Source organism: Caenorhabditis briggsae (assembly GCF_000004555.2).
Source record: "Caenorhabditis briggsae complete genome, chrI, whole genome shotgun sequence".
Classification (NCBI taxonomy): domain Eukaryota; kingdom Metazoa; phylum Nematoda; class Chromadorea; order Rhabditida; family Rhabditidae; genus Caenorhabditis; species Caenorhabditis briggsae.
In genome coordinates this window covers 11505269-11525890 of record NC_013489.2, presented here as the reverse complement: position 1 = coordinate 11525890, position 20622 = coordinate 11505269, and the positions used below count along the sequence as shown (strand labels likewise).

At 34.6% G+C, this 20622-nt stretch overlaps 5 protein-coding genes across 5 annotated transcripts in view; 3 read left to right on the top strand and 2 right to left on the bottom strand.

Moving 5' to 3' along the window:
* Positions 1-4959: 4959 nt before the first annotated feature.
* CBG08428 lies at positions 4960-6259 on the top strand (the record flags this gene model as incomplete). Its single annotated transcript, XM_002640339.2, has 6 exons — positions 4960-5063; positions 5195-5273; positions 5325-5445; positions 5493-5580; positions 5936-6074; positions 6125-6259. The coding sequence occupies 6 exons, from the start codon at positions 4960-4962 to the stop codon at positions 6257-6259; spliced, it is 666 nt and encodes a 221-aa protein (XP_002640385.2).
* A 3699-nt stretch (positions 6260-9958) lies between these two features.
* Positions 9959-10369, top strand: CBG25397 (the record flags this gene model as incomplete). Its single annotated transcript, XM_045241281.1, has 1 exon — positions 9959-10369. The coding sequence occupies one exon, from the start codon at positions 9959-9961 to the stop codon at positions 10367-10369; it is 411 nt and encodes a 136-aa protein (XP_045098794.1).
* A 1232-nt stretch (positions 10370-11601) lies between these two features.
* Positions 11602-11907, bottom strand: CBG08431 (the record flags this gene model as incomplete). Its single annotated transcript, XM_002640340.1, has 1 exon — positions 11602-11907. A coding segment is annotated over one exon (306 nt), but the record flags the coding sequence as incomplete, so codon positions are not given.
* Positions 11908-15172: 3265 nt separating this feature from the next.
* CBG08432 lies at positions 15173-17176 on the top strand (the record flags this gene model as incomplete). The annotated part of the gene is made up of 7 exons (XM_045241280.1): positions 15173-15393; positions 15653-15711; positions 15834-15960; positions 16004-16066; positions 16281-16605; positions 16650-16957; positions 17005-17176. 7 exons carry the CDS (start codon positions 15173-15175, stop codon positions 17174-17176), a joined length of 1275 nt encoding a protein of 424 aa, XP_045093764.1.
* Positions 17177-18005: 829 nt separating this feature from the next.
* The window catches only part of Cbr-srt-61, a gene marked incomplete at both ends in the record, with an annotated part of 4562 nt that continues 1945 nt past the window's right edge, over positions 18006-20622 (bottom strand). Inside the window, 6 exons of the mRNA XM_045241279.1 lie at positions 18006-18046; positions 18223-18320; positions 18553-18650; positions 19351-19686; positions 19733-19864; positions 19909-20058. Coding sequence (XP_045093765.1) covers positions 18006-18046; positions 18223-18320; positions 18553-18650; positions 19351-19686; positions 19733-19864; positions 19909-20058 — 855 coding nt within the window. The remainder of the gene's footprint in view (positions 18047-18222; positions 18321-18552; positions 18651-19350; positions 19687-19732; positions 19865-19908; positions 20059-20622) is intronic.

The following is a 20622-nucleotide window of genomic DNA, read 5'->3' as shown; positions in this document are numbered from 1 at the left end:
CGGCCCTAGTTCGGCGGAAAAAGCCGGAAAACCGGAAAAAAAATCGAATTCACTTTTACGTTTTTAATCATAACTTAGTTCAACCGGTTCAACTTTTGACGATTTTCGGTAACCGGATAGCCAGAGAGATTTTCTATCGATAGAAAAAAGAATCAGCCAAAACGGACTGAAATTAACCAGAAAAAACCCTTCTTTTCAATATTTTTTCCAGATCCATCACAAGAAAAATAATTGAAGCTGGTAACTGAATGATGGATGAACTGCTCTCCACGTCTTCAAAAATTTTTATTTTTTGCTTTTTTCCCTCTTCCCATACTTGTAAAATTTCGGGCCGACCCGCCAAAGCCCGGGCCTGAGGAAAATTTCAAGGCCCGGGCCCGGCCCGGAAGGCCCGGTAGCAAAAATTTTGTCATTTTGAACCGAATTTTGAGCTCTCAATACAATTTTCTATATTTTTTGTGCTTTTTGGATTGTTTGTTAAAAAATTAAAAAATTCAAAAATTCAAAAATTCAAAAATTCAAAAATTCAAAAGTTCAAAAATTCAAAAATTCAAAAATTCAAAAATTCAAAAATTCAAAAATTCAAAAATTCAAAAATTCAAAAATTCAAAAATTCAAAAATTCAAAAATTCAAAAATTCAAAAATTCTGAAATTCTAAAATTCTGAAATTCTGAAATTCTAAAGTTATAAAACTCTAAAATTCAGAAATTCAAAAACTCAAAATTCAAAAATTCAGAAATTCAAAAATTCAAAAATTCAAAAATTCAAAAAATTAAGAAATTCTGAAATTCTAAAATTCTGAAATTCTGAAATTCTAAAGTTATAAAACTCTAAAATTCAGAAATTCAAAAACTCAAAATTCGAAAATTCAAAAATTCAAAAATTCAAAAATTCAAAAATTCAAAAGTTCAAAAATTCAAAAATTTAAGTTTTCGAAAATTCAAAAATTTAAAAATTTAAAAATTCAAAAACTCGAAATTCGAAAATTCAAAAATTCAAACATTCAAATATTCGAAAATTCTGAAATTCTAAAATTCTGAAATTCTAAAGTTATAAAACTCTAAAATTCAGAAATTCAAAAACTCAAATTTAAAAATTTTCAAAATATTCAAAATATCAAAAACTCAAAAATTCCACAAAAAAAATCACAAAATTTGAAAAAAACCAAAATTTTTACATGCAAAAATTCTGAAATTCAAGTGGAGCCATCGATTTTCGACATCGTGAAATCGATTCGTGAACAGTTGACACAGTATGTGTCTCTCTGCACGACACTCTTCTCTTATATCAAGGTGAGCAATAAATGTTTGAAGATTCCAGAATTTTGTGAATTAAACTTTTTCAGATAATTTTTTGAATTTTTTAATATTTTGGAAAATTTTGAATTGATCCAGATATCTTTGAAATATTCTAGAAAACAAGAGAATATAGTATTTGATAATGATTTTATTTTCAGAGGAAAACCTGCAGAAAATATGAAGATAGGAAGTGATGGACTGTGATGAGCCTAATGGCAACATTCACGAAAGAGCTGGACGCAGAATTTCACGCCACCGTCGTCGCCACCAAAAAATAGATATCTCGTTTCTTCCGTTTTATGAATAGAGACATATTTTAATCCAACAGAATATCAGAATTCCGAGAAATTTTTTCAGAATCTTAGAACCTTAGAATCTCTGAATTAGAAAGAATTTGTTTTAACTTCCAAATTTCTAAATTTTTGAATTCATTAAAATCTCAGAATTCGACAAAACCTTAGAACCTTTCAAAATTTTCTAGTTTCATATTTTCAGAATTTTCCAGGAATCTAAAGTTTCAAATTCTGAAATTTCCGAATTTCAGAATTAAGGGGTCTCAGAATTTCAGAATTTGAAAACTTCAGAATTCCAGATTCCTTCGGACTTTCAGAATCCTTCAGAATTTTCAAGATTTCAAAATTCCAGAGTTTCAGAATTTCAAGATTTCATAATTTCTGAATTTCTGAATCTACGATTCTCAGGTTCTCAAATTTTCAGAAATCTCTAGCTTTGAAATTGTGATATTCTGAAATCCTGAAATTTCGAAAATTCGAAATTCTGAGGGTTCGAGATTCTGAGATTTCGAATTCTGAAATTCTTCAAAACTTCGAACTTTCATAATCTATCACAATCTCTCAGAATCTCTCAGAAACCTTCACAATCCCCCAAATCCACATCTCCTTCTATTCAAATTGATCTCTAATTAAAAGTTGTCTCTCTCTCTCTCTCTCTTCTTCTTTTCCTTCTTCTTTCTCCTCCAATTCCACACCCTTTCATGTCCGTTTACAACCACTTTTTTTTCCATTCCCCACACCTTCCAATTTTCTTCCGTTCAATTAACACCTTCTTCTTCCCTTTTCTTTAATGTTTCTTGTTTTCCATGTCCCTTTAAACTCTCTAATTCTTCTTCCAACTTCTTCATCTTCTGTTCTCGAAACATCAATTTTCTTGTACAATTTTCTCGAGAAAAGAAAGAAGAAAAAGGAATCAAGAATAAAAGTTAAAGAAAGAGAGAGAGAAAGAGAGAGAGAGAGAGAGAGAGAGAGAGAGAGAGAGACGCAGACAGTCAGACGACCTTGTTTTCCGAAGAAAATCCATCTTATTTTTCTGCCTGTTCTCCAGATCGTCCTCTCTATTTTCTTACCTTTCTTTGGAAACAATACACGTGTCTTTTTCGAAAAAAATTGATTTTGCAGTAATCAGAATTTCGGAATTTGGAAACTCTGAGATTCTAAGATTCTAAACTTCTGAAATTCTGAAAGATTATGAAGGAGTCTGAAGGAACGGAGATCCTGAAATTAAATTCTCAAAATCTTAAGATCACCAAATCCACACATTTTTAAAAATTAATCAAATCTGAAATTCTAAAATTCTAATTTCTGAAATCCTGAAATTCTGAAATTCCGAGGTTCTGAGATTCTGAGCATTTGAGGTTCTGAGAATTTGAGATTCTGAGATTCTGAAATTCTAAAAGTCTGAAATTCTGAAATTCTGAAATTCTAAGATTCTGAGTTTCATAAATTCTAAAATTCTGAATTTCTGAAATTCCGAAATTTCCCATTCTGAAATTCTGAAAGATTTTGACATTCGGTTTTTTTTATTTTGTAACTTCGTAATTTTGTAATTTTGAAATTCAGAAATTCTAAAATTCCAGAATTCTGATCTTCTAAAATTCTGGAAATCTGATTCTGAGTTTCAGAGATTCTGAGATTCTGAGTTTCTGAGATTCTGAGACTCTGAGATTCTGAGATTTTGAGATTTTGAGATTCTCAGATTTCAAGATTCTCAGATTTTGAGATTCTGAGATTCTGAGTTTCTGAGATTCTGAGACTCTGAGATTCGCAGTTTTAGAGATTCAGAGATTCGGAGATTCTGAGATTATGAGATTTTGACATTCTGAGATTCTGAGATTCTGAGATTCTGAGATTCTGAAATTCTAAGATTTTGAGATTCTGAGATTCTGAGATTTTGAGATTTCTCAATTTGGTGTTTGTAGTTCTCCCCACCATAGATCATACCCTTATCAGTAAGTTGTTTATCCCTTCAGCGACATCTTTAAAAACCACCCATGCGCCTTTAAACCGGTTTTTTTCTACCCTAAAATAAAAATGTTTGAGTGAAGAAATGAAATCGAAAACACAAATAAGTTCTCCTCTTCTTATCCTCTATTTCTCCTATACTTTTTTCCTTGGTATCCGTATCCTATTATCGATTTATCTCCCTGTAAATCTATACAAATTGCCTGTTGGCATAGAGAAAAAACGAGTTAGATCATAAGGATTTGCCCCTCATACTGTCATACACATACTTTTTTTTGCAGATCTGACCAGTTGGTTTTTTCTCTCTTTTCCTCTTTTTTTCCATTAATACTTTGCTTACTTTTTAGTAGTGTGAAGGACATACTGTAGTTTCTAGTTTCTTTTTCTTTTTCTGATGGTTTTTAGACTGTTTTGCAGGAGAATATGAAGTGTAGAGATAGCTGAAAGTTTCAGGATTTTTTGTGAATTTGAATATCTTCTTTGAAAAAATACAGTATCTCTACAGTACCTTGAAAAAGCTGTCATATTTTGACGTTTTCAGTGGATGCTCTAAAAGAAGCCCTCTCTATACGTTTATTTGAGCTCAATTATCTCGGTTCTTATGCAAGATATCAAAAAGTGGTCAACTAATAGAATGTTGCTGATAATATCAACAATATTTTATCAGTTAACACATTTTTGATATCTTTGACAGGAATCGAAAGATTTAGGCTCAAATCGCTCACATTTCGGACGGCGCCGCGCGCAGACGGCTGACTGCGTCACCACCATACTTGCACTCTTTGTGCTCAATTATCTCGGTTCCTTTTGAAGATACCAAAAAGTGATTAACTAACAAGATGTTGCTGATAATATCACCAATACTTAATCAGTTGACAAATTTGTGATATCTTTCACAGGAATCAAGATAATTGAACTCAACGTACAGGTACAGGGTGGACTTCTATTAGAGAAAATACTGTGATCAACTTTGAAATCCTACAAAAGTAACCCAAGTTTTTCCAATTGCTCTAAAAACTTTAATCTATACTATCAAAAATAAAGCTTCATTTTTGTAGTTGACAACTTTTTTGCCCAGTTTCATTCTGATAGGATATGCCGCTTGGAACAAAAAAATTCCAGAACGAGCGCTGAGACTATAGTTGTTCCTCTCCACAACCATTCATCTCTTTCTGTTGAAATTTTCCGAAAAACTGAAAATTTTAAATTACGCATTTTTCCTGGTACAAAAAAATTGTGGAATCTTCCAGACTTCCTGTAATTCAAAAGATTATTTAAAGAATTTGAATTACCGCCAAACTGTATTTTAAAAAAACACTTCCACTTTTCTCCATATATCGCTTTCAAGGTTTTTTTTTGGACTCTTCCAATAATGATTTTTTCCAAATTTCCCCGTTTCCAGATGTCCTCGTGGCGCTCAAAACTTCCTACAGTAACCCAAGTACAGTACTTCCTGAAGGGGATTGTACATGAGCAGGAAGTAGATTATTCGAGATTCGAGACAAGGTATTTTTTAATAGAAATTTAGAGATTCTTAGAATTTCAGGGTTCTGAGATTATCAAGATGTGTGATTTCAAGATTCTGGGTTTCTAAAAGCATCCTCCTATCTTTTAAAATAAAATTCAAAGTTTTTCAGACTAGATGGCTCAGATGTGATCACATTCAAAGAAAACGACAAGGCTTTCCGGTTATTTGGAACAAATGTTCATGTGAAAGTAGGTTTTATAAAATTTATATGAAAATTCGAATTCAAATAAATTTTCCAGGTCGGATCCTACATCGCTTGTGCTATTGGATTTGCTGTAACCACTGCATTCTGCGTCTCCTACTCTCTCTTTCACTCTCGTGGTCAGGGACGGAATCCCTTTATCGATCATTTAGAAATCAGTAAGTGTGCTTTAATGGAAATAAAAATTAAGTATCTGAAATTTCAGTTGACCTGATTTTCGCTTTCCTCGTTGGCCTTCCATGCCACGTTTTGTTGTTCTATGGGCTCCAGAAGAGCAAGAAGGTGTTTTTCAGGTAAGAATCTATTCTAAAATGACGGTGATTATAGAAACTACGGTAGATACAGTACCAGTCAATAGTTTATCTAGTTTATCTGGTTTGATAATTCATTGCCAACTACAAAATTGAAGCTCTATTTTTGATTATAATAGTTTTATCTAAAATTTTTAGGCAAATCGAACAATTCTGTACTACGTTTTTGGGACTTCGAAAGTATTCACCAAAAATGCACGTTTTCAGTCTTATGGAAGAAAATCTACTGTAGTTTTTAGACATCTGAAGAAGACCATTTTCAACTGAAAATATGAAAAATAAGTAGAATTTTGGACAGGTACTGTATTTCCTGATAGCTCTAAACAACATTTTTCAGCCCATTCCTTGTATTCTACATGACAAACTTCATTTTGAACTGCATTTTCACAATCCTGACTCTTGGCGCATTTGCCATGGACGTACATCGAAGAGTTTTCGGGAATATTCGATTTGATTTAGGATGGACTCTGTTTCAGGTAAGTGCGCTTTATTGTTAACGAGATTCTCATCGGAGCGCATTTTCCAGATCGCTTTCACCGCCGCCCAGGGACTCGCAATCTATGTGGTGATGCGTGGTAGGAAATATGTGGCTGCCAAGAGCTTTTGGATGGATAAATACAACCAGAGAACGGGTCCTGATGATATCATTGATGCTGCTTGAGATTATAATTTTTGTGTCGATTTTTGTATTTATGAAACTGATTATGTTGAAATTTTCAACTTGAAACTAAGGAATTCAAATAAAAACTATTTGCAAGAAGAACATCATTTATTATGCTACCGTAGAATCTGTAATAGAATCCCACCCAAACCGTCAACTAAATTTGTGATTTTATGTTAAATGTTTTATCAGTCGAAAGTTTTTCGAGACCTCTCACAGGAATCGAGATAATTGAGCAATTAGATAAAGTGTTTATTCTAATAGAATCCCACACACACTGTCACCTTTCTCGGTTCCTATAAGAGATATGAAAAATTCGAAAACTGATAAAATATTGTTGATATTATGATGAACAATTTATCTGTTGACAAAATTTTGGTATTTCTCACAGGAATCGAGATAATTGACATTAAAGATGTCGGTTTGGGTGAGCTCCCATTAGAGAAAACACGGTATACTATTTTTCGAAGTTTTTGGTGATCGGATTCATTTCTTTTCAGATTTTCAAGTAATTTTTTTTTGGAAGAATTGATATTTTACGTGAAGTTTTCGTACTAAAAATTCCGTCCTAAGAATAGACCCCAAAGAGTCCTAAAAACCTAAAAACCTTTGAAAATCCATGAAAAGCCTCTACAGCCCCAAAAAAGGTAGAAACGTGAAGAAAAGAATGCTGGTAAAAAGCTACGTAAAAATCAAAAATTTAGTTCAGAAAAAAATTCAAAAAAAATCAAGTTCAAACTTTTTTTTATACTGGAAATCTGAAAAAATAAAAAATTCCGTGACCATTTTTTCACGAATTTCAAAAAACCACCATTTTTCAGATAAGTTCTGAATGATTTTTCAAAAAATCAGTATCAAAATTTCAATTCCTCCACAATGCCATAGAATGTAATTTCAGAAAAATCAAGCATTTCGTAAAAAATCCTATTTTTCCAGAATAATCAATTTTCAACAAATTCCCAATGTGTTGCGGAAGTAATGTATCGTACATTACTTCCACAACTTTATGCTATTGGCATTATTGTGTTCCTTAATTGTAAGCACATCTTAAGTTGTAAGAATAATTCCAAACTGTGGAAACTCTCTATCCTATCTGAGGATATTGAAATATAATGCAATATCTCTTGCTTTGTGCTACGAGCTATTTGGAGGATTCAGTTTGTATGGATTTCCAAGTTACGTGACCGTCTCCTTATGTTGCCTAAATCTTATCCCGAATCTTATTTGCTACGTGGAACGGTCGATGTGAAGTTTCTGTGAAGGAAGAAGATCAGTTCTCTGTTTACTGCAAGAAAGCCGCCGTCTCGTCTATTCCAAGTCTTCGCTTAGGATATAAGATGTCGAAGGAGCCAGCTGCCGAAGAAGACGCCAAATTGTGTACTTCCAAAAGTTCGTTTTAATAAAGTTTGAGTGTTGAAATGTCTTATTCTTTCTTTGTTTTACTGTTTTCTGGTTTCCGAGACGGACAGGGGTTCACTACCCAAATGCCGTCTCGAAATTGATTATTTTCGTATAATGTGAGTTTCATAAATTTTTTCGAAACTTGAAAAAATATTTGATTTTTCAGATCCTTCCTATCATCGATTTGAGAAAAGAAACTTGAAGAATACAATGGATTTTTATTGGAACTGGAATAAATTTCAAATAAAATAAAAATAAATAAAAATATTCATTTTTCAAATTCCAACCTTTCCCTCCAATTCTATCCAATTCTGTGCAGTTTCGCGTGTTGGTGTTTACATAGTTTTCATGTTTTCTTCTCGAAACTTCTCCCGATTTCTCTGCGTCTCTTCTTCTTCCTCTATCTCACTCCTGCGGAAAAGAGAAAAAAGAGGGAATTGAGAGAGAAAAGGAGCTATTCGACGTGTCCTTCAGTCGTCGATTTTTTTGTGACTTCTCTAGTTTGTTTGTGGATTGTTATCAGTTGAAAGTTTATCAGTAGAAATAGGAAAACGTGATTCAGAAAAATTGAGAAAAAATTGCGGGAATATTCAAATTTTTAATTTAAGAATACCGTAAACACTATAGAATGACCCCTCCCCAACTTTCAATTTTGAGCCAATTTATCTCGGTTCCCATACGAGATATCGAAAAGTGATCAACTGATAAAATGTTACTGATATTATGATAAATATTTTGTTAGTTTACCACTTTTTGATATCATTTAATCATTTACAGGAATCGAGATAATTGAGCTCAAAGATGAGAGTTTTTTGGATACAGAAAGAATCAACATAAATAGTGAGAAGAATTGTATGTTCCGTTTGTTTGTGTGACTTTTAGGCTTATATTTTGGAAAGAAAAATATCAAAAAGGATAGGGTTACTGTATATTTGAATATTTCAAACTTTTTTTCCACATTTTATCAGCGATTCCTCAGAATTGGCTTGATCTCAATAATTGTTTTCCTGTTGTTTATGATTTTTCAATGTCTTCCCATTTTCTTTGGTTTCTAAACAAAACGTTCTCAATTGTTTATTTCTTCCTCTCAACACATCTTTCACCGCTTCACACTGCTACCGTACTGCCGAAACCAGTAACAACAATCAAAAAGACACCGACATTCAATCGGAAACTTCAAACGATGATAATTTTGCTTATTGCGACGTATATCACGATTCTGGAGAAAACGAAATAGACAAAATCTACGACGCTCCGCTGATATCTGAGGAAGGATCTTCAGTGCTTGAATCTGCAGAGGATCAGCTTGACATGACATAAGTCTTGCTGAGCGGCATTTTGCTTACCAACGGATTTGGAGAATTCTATTCCGTGACCTAGTCTGGTACTTCGCATTCTTCTTCGATCGGTACTGAACCTCTACGTGGTGAAGAAGATCAACAGCTTCCAAGTGTCCCCTGGATATTTGGGAGCTGGCTAATACAGTACCAACCTTCTTTTTCGAATTGTCGAAACTTATTTTTTTGCTTATTCAGTTCCTTTTCTTATTTTCTTGTTCTCACTTTTTGACTCTCAATTTCCACTTTGATTAGAAGTAAGATGTTGAATAACCTAGAATATTTATCACAGACAAAACGTCACGATCTAGGATTTGTCATTAACTTAATTCTAACGGCTTGTATTATATTCAGAAGGTCAGTTCCCTAACCACCATGGCCTAGAATCCCAAACCACCGAGAATCTTCTGAATCCGAACAGCTCTCAATTGCCTATGACCTAGGATCAAATGACCTAATTTGGGATATTGAATTCCATTCCTACATTTAGGAACTAACTATAAGATGAAAAATTACCTGAAATTTGTTCACATAAAGAACGTCATGACCTTAATTCTTCCGCGTTCTATTAGGGTGAAAACACCATGGTCTAGAATCCCAAATGTCCGAAAATCTTCTGAATCCGAGCAACTTGAATTCCTTATGGCTTAGATATCTCAATTTCCTATGACCTGGTATCAAATTATCTCGTTGATGATCTTGTATTCTATTTCCTATTTATTTATTTTTTATTCATTTTGTCGTTGCTTCAAGTTCTGTCCTACCCGTTCGATCTCCAAAGTTTGTATTTAACAACTGCTCCACCTATCAGTTCTCACGTTTTCTCAAATATATCTTCTCTTATCTTTCCTTCGAGTTTCTGACACCAATTTTCCGTTTTTTTTTGCCAACTTTCTTGACTCTGACCTTCTGGAGACCCTTTTCCTAATTTTTCGAATTTTCAGCCTCATCTAAGCAAACTATGGAAAATCAACTGACATTGTCTAACGCAATTGGTGATCCAAGGGGAAGTAATACATCTGCAATACAAGAGGAGCACCATGCGGAGTTTACACCATCAGACGACAATGCGACATTTAAACCAGGGATCATAATGAACCATATTCAAGATGGACCGAACAATGACTTCGTCTACCAGTCATTTGTGGATAACAACGAAACATCAGAAATGGATTATGGTATCATTGCTGCCGAAATCAGAAACAACAATCAAGAAGACACCGACCTTCAATTGGAAACTACTTCAATCGATGACGACGTACATTACGATTCTGAGGACAACCAAATCAACAGGATCTACGATTCACCCATGATATCCGAGGAAGGATCTTTCGCGATTGTGACAACTGAGGATCAGCTTGACATAAGATAAGTCTTGCTGAACGGCGTGTTTCGCGAGAAACTCCCGACAGCGGATTGAAGTGAAGAGACAACAACTCTGTGGCCTCTCGAAGTCAATTCCGTGGCTCTCGCACTTGTACCTTCTTCGATCGGTACTGAACCTCTACGTGGTGAAGAAGATCAACAGATGTCGAGTGTCATTACATGACATTTGGCAACTGGCTAATACAGTGCCATGAATACATCTTAATTGAAAAATGTAGATAAAAGAGTAATAAAAAATACTGAAAATTCATTTATATGAATGTTCAATTTCATGGAAAACGAACAGGGGTTTTGCAAAAATTTTTTTGAGAAAAACTTTTCCAAAATAGCTTTGAAAAACAACTCAAAGGAGATTATCCATTTGGTTTGGTCCCTTATTTCATTTCAGACATTTATGCTAACATTTAGGTGCTGTACCGGACAAAAACTTAATAAATGATTCACATTTTCAGTTGAAACCAGGAAAAAAGTAAAAATTTTTCGATGTGCTACTCGTATGCTTGGTTTACCTAGCTAATCAAGCAAGAGGTTCTTCTTTTATTTCGAAATCGATTAATTTTTTCGAAATCGAAATCGATTAGTCAAGAAGAAAAAAAATCAAAAATCGCGAAACGAGCAATTTGAAAGAACAAGCTAACCATCTGAACGAAACACTTCAAATCTACTGGAGAAATTTTGATGGAAACGATTTTTGGAATCAGAACCTTCGAGAATCAAAACCTCGAAGTCCGGCTACACTGCTTGGATCTAAATGGAACTACTTGGAATGTTCGAGAAACAACAATTCAATGGAATGACTGTGAAGGCTCGACGAAAATGGATTTGAAATCAAACCAAGAAAAGCGATTAATATCAATGCAACACAACTAATCTATGAACAAACAACTATTACTGCTGTCTATTTTCAATGCACGTTGCGGCCGAGAAAACGACGGTGGGCGGAGTCTAGCTTTTCAACAGAAAACATTAAAGACGCAATTTAAAAGGATATGCCCTTTGCGGGGGCGATTTACAGGGTCAGTTTTTTTTTTTTAATTTTTCGTCGATTTTCATTTATTTTCTGGGTTTTATGCGTCTTTATGCAATTTGCCGGGTTTTTTGTGAAGAAATTCATCGAAAAATGGGCCCGAAAATAATTCCAAAAATTGACCCCGCAAATCGACCCCGAAAAAAGGCATGATCCTTTAAATTGCGCCTTTAATGTTTTCCTCTAAAGAACTAAACCCCGCCCACCCTTGTTTTCTCGGGCGCAAAATGCATTAAAAATAGACAGCAGTAATATAATATCGTAATCAGAATTCTGAAGATTTTTGGCAATCCGTTTGTTTCCTTTTTTAAAAAAAGCCCAAAAAAATAACGGAGCGTGCGATTAATATTTCGTTCTTCGTTCAGATCAGTATTATTCATTCTGTAAGGCACGTCATCTGATAGTATTGAAGACGTATCCTCTCCTTCCGTATCGATTGTTGATTGATCTTCAGAATCGATCGGTCGGAGGAATCGGAGCGGTTCGGGGTCCATGATGTTGAGGCGGGGGACCACCGAATTAATTACCTTTGTTTTACTCTGGTGTTCTGAAAAAATACTATGTGAGTGATAGGAATGAAAAGACAGTAATAAGGTCGAGAGTATGATACCGTAAAAACTGTATTAGAAGGCCCCCTCTAATAGAAGGGCCCTCCGAGAGGGGCTTGGAAAATAGAAGCAATCCCTGTAATAGAAGAGCGTCTTCAAAATATGTTGTTAGAAATTAAAAATTTCCGTACTTTTTCAGTTAAAAAAATCCGGCTATTTCATAGAAATTTTTTGAAAAATTTGCTCAAAAACCTGTTCAAATTTTGTGGAATTGATAGATTTTCATGAATTTTTTACGAGAAGTGACTGAATTGTTCTGTGAAAAAAATTTGAGAAAACGACTGGAAAAATAAAATGGCTTCCTCCAATTCAAGGGCCCCTGTAATAGAAGGGCCCGCCGGAGGAACCTTGGAAAAATGAAAGGGTCGGCCCTTCTAAAACAGGTTTTACGGTAATCTTAATAACACGGTTTCAAGAGGAGAAGAAAAGCAAAATATGAACATTACAGGAAATAATGGTATATGTTGTTTTGTTTTTCGCTTCGGGATATCTTCTCTTACACATATCTCCCAAAATTTTCTTTTTTTTTTCCGTACCAAAATGAATCGTTTCTCTAGAAAATTTAAATCTATCAAATTAAATTAAATTAAAAGTTTATTTGGAAATCTTTTGAAACTCGATATCTCTTATATGAAGACCCATTTTACCGCATTTGTGCTCGTAGCAGAGATGGGTGAAATTCCTTATTTCTTAACCCGGATTTTTAATTTTTATTCTTTCTTCGATTTTTCTGATTTTTCATTATTCCGGATAATCTTTATAATTTTCATTTGAAATTTTCAACTTTTCAACTTTTTTAAAACCTGACCTAAATTGAACTGACTAAAAGCCTGAATTCCTTTTCGATGTTTTTTATTACTTTTTCCTCCTCCTTTTTCCTCATTCCGGATCTTGAAATTATTTTTCCGTCTTCCAGATTTTCCTTCTTCCAGACATAATTTATATCCGGCACATCTTTGATTGGTTGTAAAATCGAACGACTGTTTCTCTTTAACATCGACCTCATTTCCCTGTGTATTCTCATGTGACTCATTTTAGAAACTCAACATTCGTCTGTCTCCAAGTCACATGGTGCAATTATGTGTTTTTTCTGCGATTTTCTGTATATATTGATAAACCTTTTGAATTATGAATGAACTTTTTCGATTTTATTTTATTTCAAAATTTTCAGATTTTATGTGGAACAATCAAAGTAAATTTCCATTGAAAAATATTTCAGGTTAAAAATACATGTTTCCATTAAGCTACAGTAATCCATACTGTAGACTTGAATACCGTAAAAACTCTCATAGAATGGCTTGAGCCCTTATATCTCATTTCCTGTAAAAAAAATATCAAAAAGTGGGGAACTGACCGGGATAAATTGGCTAAAAGTTAAAAATCAGGAGAGCCCATTCCTTTAGAGCGTATCCTTGCTCGCTCTCTACAAGCATTCAGAACAAACGAAACGACTTGGATATCTGAATATCATTTATATTTCTCCTCTCTACCAACTCATTTTCACCTGTTGTTTCTCAGAAAAATTGATTGCTTCCCTCTCTTCGTTTCACATGCTCTCTCGTAAGTGAGAAATTTTTGTGTGAAAGGTGGGAATTAATTATAGCTTTCGGTGAAATTTAGAAGAAAAGGTTTGTTTAGGTAGGTTTGAAAGCTGGTATCATTTTTTAAAAGAGTTTGAAATTCCGATTATTTGGTACGAACATAATAGAAAACTGCTTAATTTGCGGCTCAGAAAACGGAGATTCAAAAATCAGAAAATTCAGAAATTAAAAATCAGAAATTAGAGAGAATTTTTTTGAAAAAGGTAGAGTATCTCTGAAAATCAAAAATACTTAAGATTTCTGAAATTTCTGGAAATCTAAAAAAATTTAATTTTTCAGAAACATCTAGAATCTTCGAATTCAGATGTTCAATAATTCATATTTTTCTAGTATTCTTGAAACTTGGAAAATTTCGAAGATTTCATAAAATTCGAAATTTCGAACATTCAAAAAACAATTTTAAAATAATTGCAGAAAATTTTGAAAATCCCAAAAAATCAGAATTCCTCAACAGTCCTATGTAGTAAAGTTTCTTAGCAATTCCATACTGAAATTCCTCAAAAACTCCTAAAATTCCTAAAAGTCCTGATTCCTAGTTTTTTAGAAGCTGAAAAGTTTTTTTTTTCATTTTTCTATGAGAGTTTTCAGCAAATGGCATCTGTTTTCCGATGCTGTAATAAACGGGTTTCGAAGATTACCGTAAAAACTCTAATAGAACGTCAATAGACCCATCAAATTTGAGCCCAAGTATCTCATTTTCTGTGAGAGATATCAAAAAGTGATTAGCTAATAAAATGTTGCTGATATCATGATTAACGTTTTATTAGTTGGCAACTTTTTGATATCTTTCAAAAGAAGTGAGATATTTAGGCTCAAAGTGGACGGTCCTGGTGACGTTCTTTTAGAGCGTTTTTTTTTGTTCAAGATTCCCGAACTCTAATTATTAACATTAAACATTTCTGGAATCTATTCTCTCGAGTTTTGACCATTTTCCTCTTCCCCAAAAAACCTGACAACAAACAAAAAGTACTCTGCCTACCTAATCTTCAAAACCTCTCCTCCAGCAACACCTCCTTCTTTTCTTCTTCCCCTTTTACTTCTCCTCGCAGCTCTTCTGCCTCTTATCTCCATATCACATTTTTTCTACTTCTCCTCCTACTTCTTATTCTTCTTCTTCCCCTCGTTTCCATAGTAATAACTTTTTTGGTTTTGTTGTTTTACTTTTTTTTCCACATGAGTCTCTCTTTTCGTATAATATCAGAAGAACTTTTTCATCCGAGCTAATTTATATTTGAAATTGTTTTCGTAAACAGAAGATGATTATGGTGTATCTAGCGAGAAAAAGGGGCGGAGTTTGATTTGTATACATTTTGAATATTTGGAATAGAGACACTAATTTATTCAAAAATTAGAATCATTTCATTCTCTCTTCAGCCTACAAAATGAGTTCCACAATTTGGCAAGGCTACTTGACCAACGTTTGGCCCGCGGTCGACCAATTCGCACCTCGCAAGTCCGTTTTTTAGCGTTAAATTTCTCTGTAGCTCTTCACCAGAATCCTTTAGCCCCTCTCTAAATTCCGTTACTATTTCCTCATTTTAAGCTTTCCCGGAATGAGCGAACCTGGAACATCAACATCGTCCGATCAGCCAACGACAACTTCTGATGATTGGCAGATTGAGTATATGAATCCGTTTCCACCGGAACTTGAGGAAATCAACGAAGAGCTATCAGATGAGGAGGATGAAGAGGAAAAAGAAAGTGAAGACGATCGACAAGGATCGATGTCCCCAGATACTTTAGAAAATTGGAAGTTACTTCCACCGGATGATCAGTGAGTCGGAGAGCTTGGAGACTGTGAAATTGATTTCCTAGGGATGGGCCCCACACTGTAAAGCTTAAGCTCAATTATCTCACTTCCTGAGCAAGATATCATAAATGTGTGTACTGATAAGATGTTTATCGGAAAACAAAACATATTTTGTCAGTTGACTATATTTTGATATCATTCAGAAGAACCTAGATAATTGACTCAAAGTCAAAAATTAGTGGACCCTTCTGTAACATGTTTTAGGGTATACTATTTTTTTCAGATTCGACCTCTCGATGTGCTCTTCGGATTCCAAGAAAAAAGTGCGATCATTGAATCTGGGTGTCACCAGAATCCAATTCAACGAGGGACATTTAACAGTTTGTGTAGCGAACAGAGGATTTGATAACGATGAGACAAATAAGTTCTCTTTTTGAAAGTTAGACCAAATAAACAAACTTCAGGAATCGAAATGGAGCTTGTCCAGAAGCAGGAACTACCGTCGAAATTCCGACAGATCACCAACTTTTTCAGAAACAAAATCTGGAAAAAGTTCCTAGTTCGGAAGATTAATGGGGTTGATTATGAATTGTGAGGACTTTGGTTTTCAGGCCCGGAAAATTTATCATTTTAGGCAGAAAATTCACCACAACGACTTCAGAATCGACTACACCTACGACGGCTTCACGTATCGAGTGTGAGTTGGAACTAACAATTTTTTCAATACCGTAAGACCTGTATATAAGGGGCGGCACTTATTGTTCCCAGATACCTCCGAAGGGCCCTTCTATTAGGGGCCCTTTAAGTGAAGGGGACTCTTTTGTTTTTCCAGGCCCCTCTCGAAGGGCCATTCTATTAATTTAACTGTAAAATACCAAAAGTATTATAGAATACAATTTCCAATTTTCCAGAGTCAACTTCCGCAAAGAATTCCGAATTTTCACTCATAATACTCCATCCACCTACAAAAATCTTTTCCGTCACCACTTCTTCATTTTCCCAAATCCCGCCCCTCTATTCTACATGGATCTTCGTGGAATTCAACCACCGGATTCAGAAGTCGCTGCTAAAATGATTGCTCTTTACGAACAATGTCGGAAATGTGAATGTTTGGCTATTGCGATTCGAAGCGATGAGTTTGTGGAGCAAGCTCATAAGATTCTTGAGATGATGGCTGATTTGAAGAATCTCAATATTGATATCTCACTAAGTGAAACGGAGTTTTTCAGTCCAAGAGTAAGTGTCCTAAGCAAACACGCTCCAATGTAAATTTTTTTCAGCTATGCCAAATCGATCATCTCAATGTGACTTATAACAAGAATAGGATCTCTGAAACAAATCTTCTGAGCTTGGATTGTCAAACTATCAAATTCTGGTCCGTCACCATCACAGCAACCGCTTTGAACTCTTTTATCAAAAAGTGGTTGGAATCGAAAAATTCGAAATTCAAATTCCTCGAAATCCCTATAATGACCCTGGATCCATGTGATGCAAATCCCAGGAGAATATTGATGGATTTGGACTATCTGGAATTCGATGAAATGCAAAGAGCGGCGTTCTATAAACCATACGATTGGAATTTCGAATAGTAAGTATTGTCTGTCTGTGTGTCTGTGTATCCTCTTCGTTTTTCAGCAATTGCACTGGAAAATACCGTCATATCAACTGTCTCAAAGGGGTGGATGTGAAACGAAAAGATGGAAAGATAGCTACGATTGTCTTTTCCACTTCATTTTTCTATTTTCTCGTCTGGCATGACCGTTTTCCAGAACAACCCGAAAATCATCTCCCGTTTTGTGATGCATAATTTTGCAGCTCTGAAGTTCTCAAAATTTTTGATCTCTGAATTATTGAATGTGCTCCAACGTCCTTCAAACGGATATTCTTCTCATTTCACACACTCTCTCTCTCTCTCTCACAAAACACCGTATTTCTTATACCGTCTACATACTTTGAGCTCAATTATCTCGATTCCTACACACGATATCAAAAATTTGTCAACTGATGAAATGTTTATCATGATATCAAATAGTATTATATTAGTTGACGTATATTTTATACCTTTCACAGGAATCGGGATAATTGAGCTCAAAGTTTGGGTGGGCGTTCTTTGCTATTATTTTGATCTCTTCCGGCTGTCTCTTTGGTATTTGTTCTTTCTGTGACATTTGGAATTTTTATTTTTATAAATCAAATCTGTTAATTATTTATTTTTAAATCTATTTGAAAAATTCAGAAAATGCGTTTATAGCATCTCTAGTACGCAACAATCAGCTGAACTTGCGTACCAGGCGGCATACATCACGCGCAACTTCTTCACAGTCCATTTGAGCTCAATTATCTTTGAGCTCATCTCGGTTCCTATGAGAAATATCAAAAGTTTGTCAGCTAACACATTGTTAATCATAACATCAGATATGTTTTATCAGTTGACAGATTTTTGAGATCTTTCATAGGAATCGTGATAATTGAGCTCAAAGATCACGTATGAGGTGGGCATCTGTTAAAGCAACTATGGTATTTTTGAAATCGGAAAAACATCAAAATCAAAGTCATTGCTTCATTTACAGACAAAAAATGCAGAAAAAAAAATCAAACTAGAAAATTTAACCCGTCAGCTCAAACCAATGAGCAGTTTATACTTTCTCATCGTCCGACGATTTCGACTTCGGCGTTGCTGAAAACTCATTTTTTTCTAGATTTTTTTGTATTCTTTAAAATTAGATTTTCTCTAGACTACTCACCATTTCTGAAACCAAATTAGAAACTACTATAACTACCAACAAAAATAAAGCGCATAATATAAAAAAATTATCTACGCTACAACAAAAATAGTGTGTCCAGTGGTCGTACCAGTCCTTTCCATGATTCTCGTTTTGTGCTGAAAAACGGAAACAGCTCCGAGAACGTTTGTATTGGATCGCTTGACACCGATACGGTCACGAAGGGCTCTGAAAAAATTGAGCAATTTTATTTAAAATTTTTGAAAGTTTGAGATTTGGACTTGTTATTTCTAGAGCTTCAAAACAAGCCAAAACACGAGCCACTTCCCTCAATCTGGGATTACTGTAGTTTTTTGGAACCTAGGCAGCCTAGGCTAGGCTTGTTTATACTCATTTTGAAGCTATAATCACAAAAAACTTATATATGATATCTTTTTTCAAAAAAAAAACCGAAACTTACTTATTAACAATGAAGTAGATTATGGGGTAGACTCCACTATTTAGAATCCACATGAAGTTTAGAGCCGTGTAGCTCCAGAGATTCAGGGGAAGCATCCACTGAAAATTTTGAGAAAATTTTGGGATTTTCAGGTGAAAATTTTGAGTATCTACGAAAATGGTGATAGGAAATAAGATAATTTTTTTGACGGCCTATCTCCATTACTGCAAAATGCTGTGTTTGATCGAACAGAATCCTGCCCAAACCGTCACCTTTGCGCTCAGTTATCTCGGTTCTCATAAGAGATATCAAAAATTTGTCAACTGATAAAATGTTGATGATATTATTACAAACAGTTTATCTGTAGATTACTTTTTGACAGATTTCATGGGAACCGAGATAATTGAGCTTTACGCCAGCAGTCTGGAAGTTGCGACCACGTAGCTTGGCCTTTGTCTGCACTTTGAGTTAATTATCTCAATTTCTTCAGGAGATATCAAAAAAGTATCAACTAATAAGATGCTTGTAGTATTACGACAAACAATTCATCAGTTGACTAATTTTTTATATCTTTGTCAGGAACCGAGATAACTTGGCTCAAAGTTAAGATTCTCATTATATAGGTGGCAACCTGACTATTAATTTTGAGCTCAATTATCTCAGTTTTTATAAGAGATAACTAAAATGTGTCAACTAATAAAATGTTTATCATAATATCGTTTTATCAACTGACTACTTTTTGATATCTTTTATAGCAATCGAGATAAATGAGCTCAAAGGACAGGGTGAATATCTATTGAAGAATTCCAAAATCCTCACCGAATAATTATGCCATAAAACATTCAAAACAGTACAATAAACCGTAATCACTGTCGCTTGAATCAAAACTTTGATCTCTGCATTATAACTTTTCGAGATCAAAAATCGCTTCTTCGTCTTCACCAATCGATAAACAATCAGAGCATAGAAAAATGCGGACACAAAAATGCCACCAACTTCAATTAACATCTCGACCCGTTGTACATATTTGGATCCAACCAATTCATAATCATAATCCCATGAATACCAATCAGGAATATAACGAATTGTAGCCCAAGGGGAGGCTAAGGCAATCATAAATGCTATCCAGAAACCTGATGCCATGCCTATCCAGATCTGGAAGCAAGGAAATTAAGGTTATGACGAGTACAGTAACCCTCACCATCCATCGTTGTCCTCCAAAAAAGTATTTATCTAAAGTAGGAGATGATAATTGAACTAGTCTGTTAAAAGATAGGAAAATAGTCAAAACTGCATACGCTACGTAACAAGGAGTGGCTATTACACCCATTGCCTGAAATTTGAATTTTCAGAATTTTCGAAAAATGGAAGACTCACTTTAGCAAGACCTGGATGAAAAACTGTCTGTTTTACTGTAAAAATTCCCGTTACAAAATGAGGAAAGCATTGAGCAATGTCAAATACGCCAAGGAAGAACATGAAACGATAACTCGGCATTCGCATGAGCTCCTTGTCTTTGTAAATTATCTGAAAGCATGTGTGATGTTGACAGTATTCTTTTAATTTTCGGTAAAAAACTGTCTTTTGTTTGCTTTCCCTGATATTTATTAGAAATTAAGGGCCAACGAATCCAAAAGTAAAGTTAAAAAGATGTTCGATCTACTCGTCTCCCTGGTTTATTTCATCCAGGAAACTTACCTTATATTAAGAAGTAAATCGACAATATAGCATTTATTTACCCCGCCTATTTCCACTAGAACTGTTTTATTCTAATGGCTGAATAACGGGAAGGTTTTGTGGAGTCAAACTTTTAGACTTCTGCATCCATACACATCCATTTTACCGGATAAGCCATGGAAGCCCACAAAGCTGGAGAGACGCGAGGAATATAAGTAACAGGTGTGAAATACATCCTTGTGTACTTATTGTGAAAGAGAAGAAGACGAGGGGCAGTGTTATTGCGTTCTCTATGAACTTTTGGACTTCGAGAGGAGGAAATTGCAATTTCTAAGTTTCTGGTAGACCGAAGCTCAGGTAGAAAGCTAAAGGCTTGTCGCTTCGAGGTACCTACCGTATTCAGACTGCAAAAAA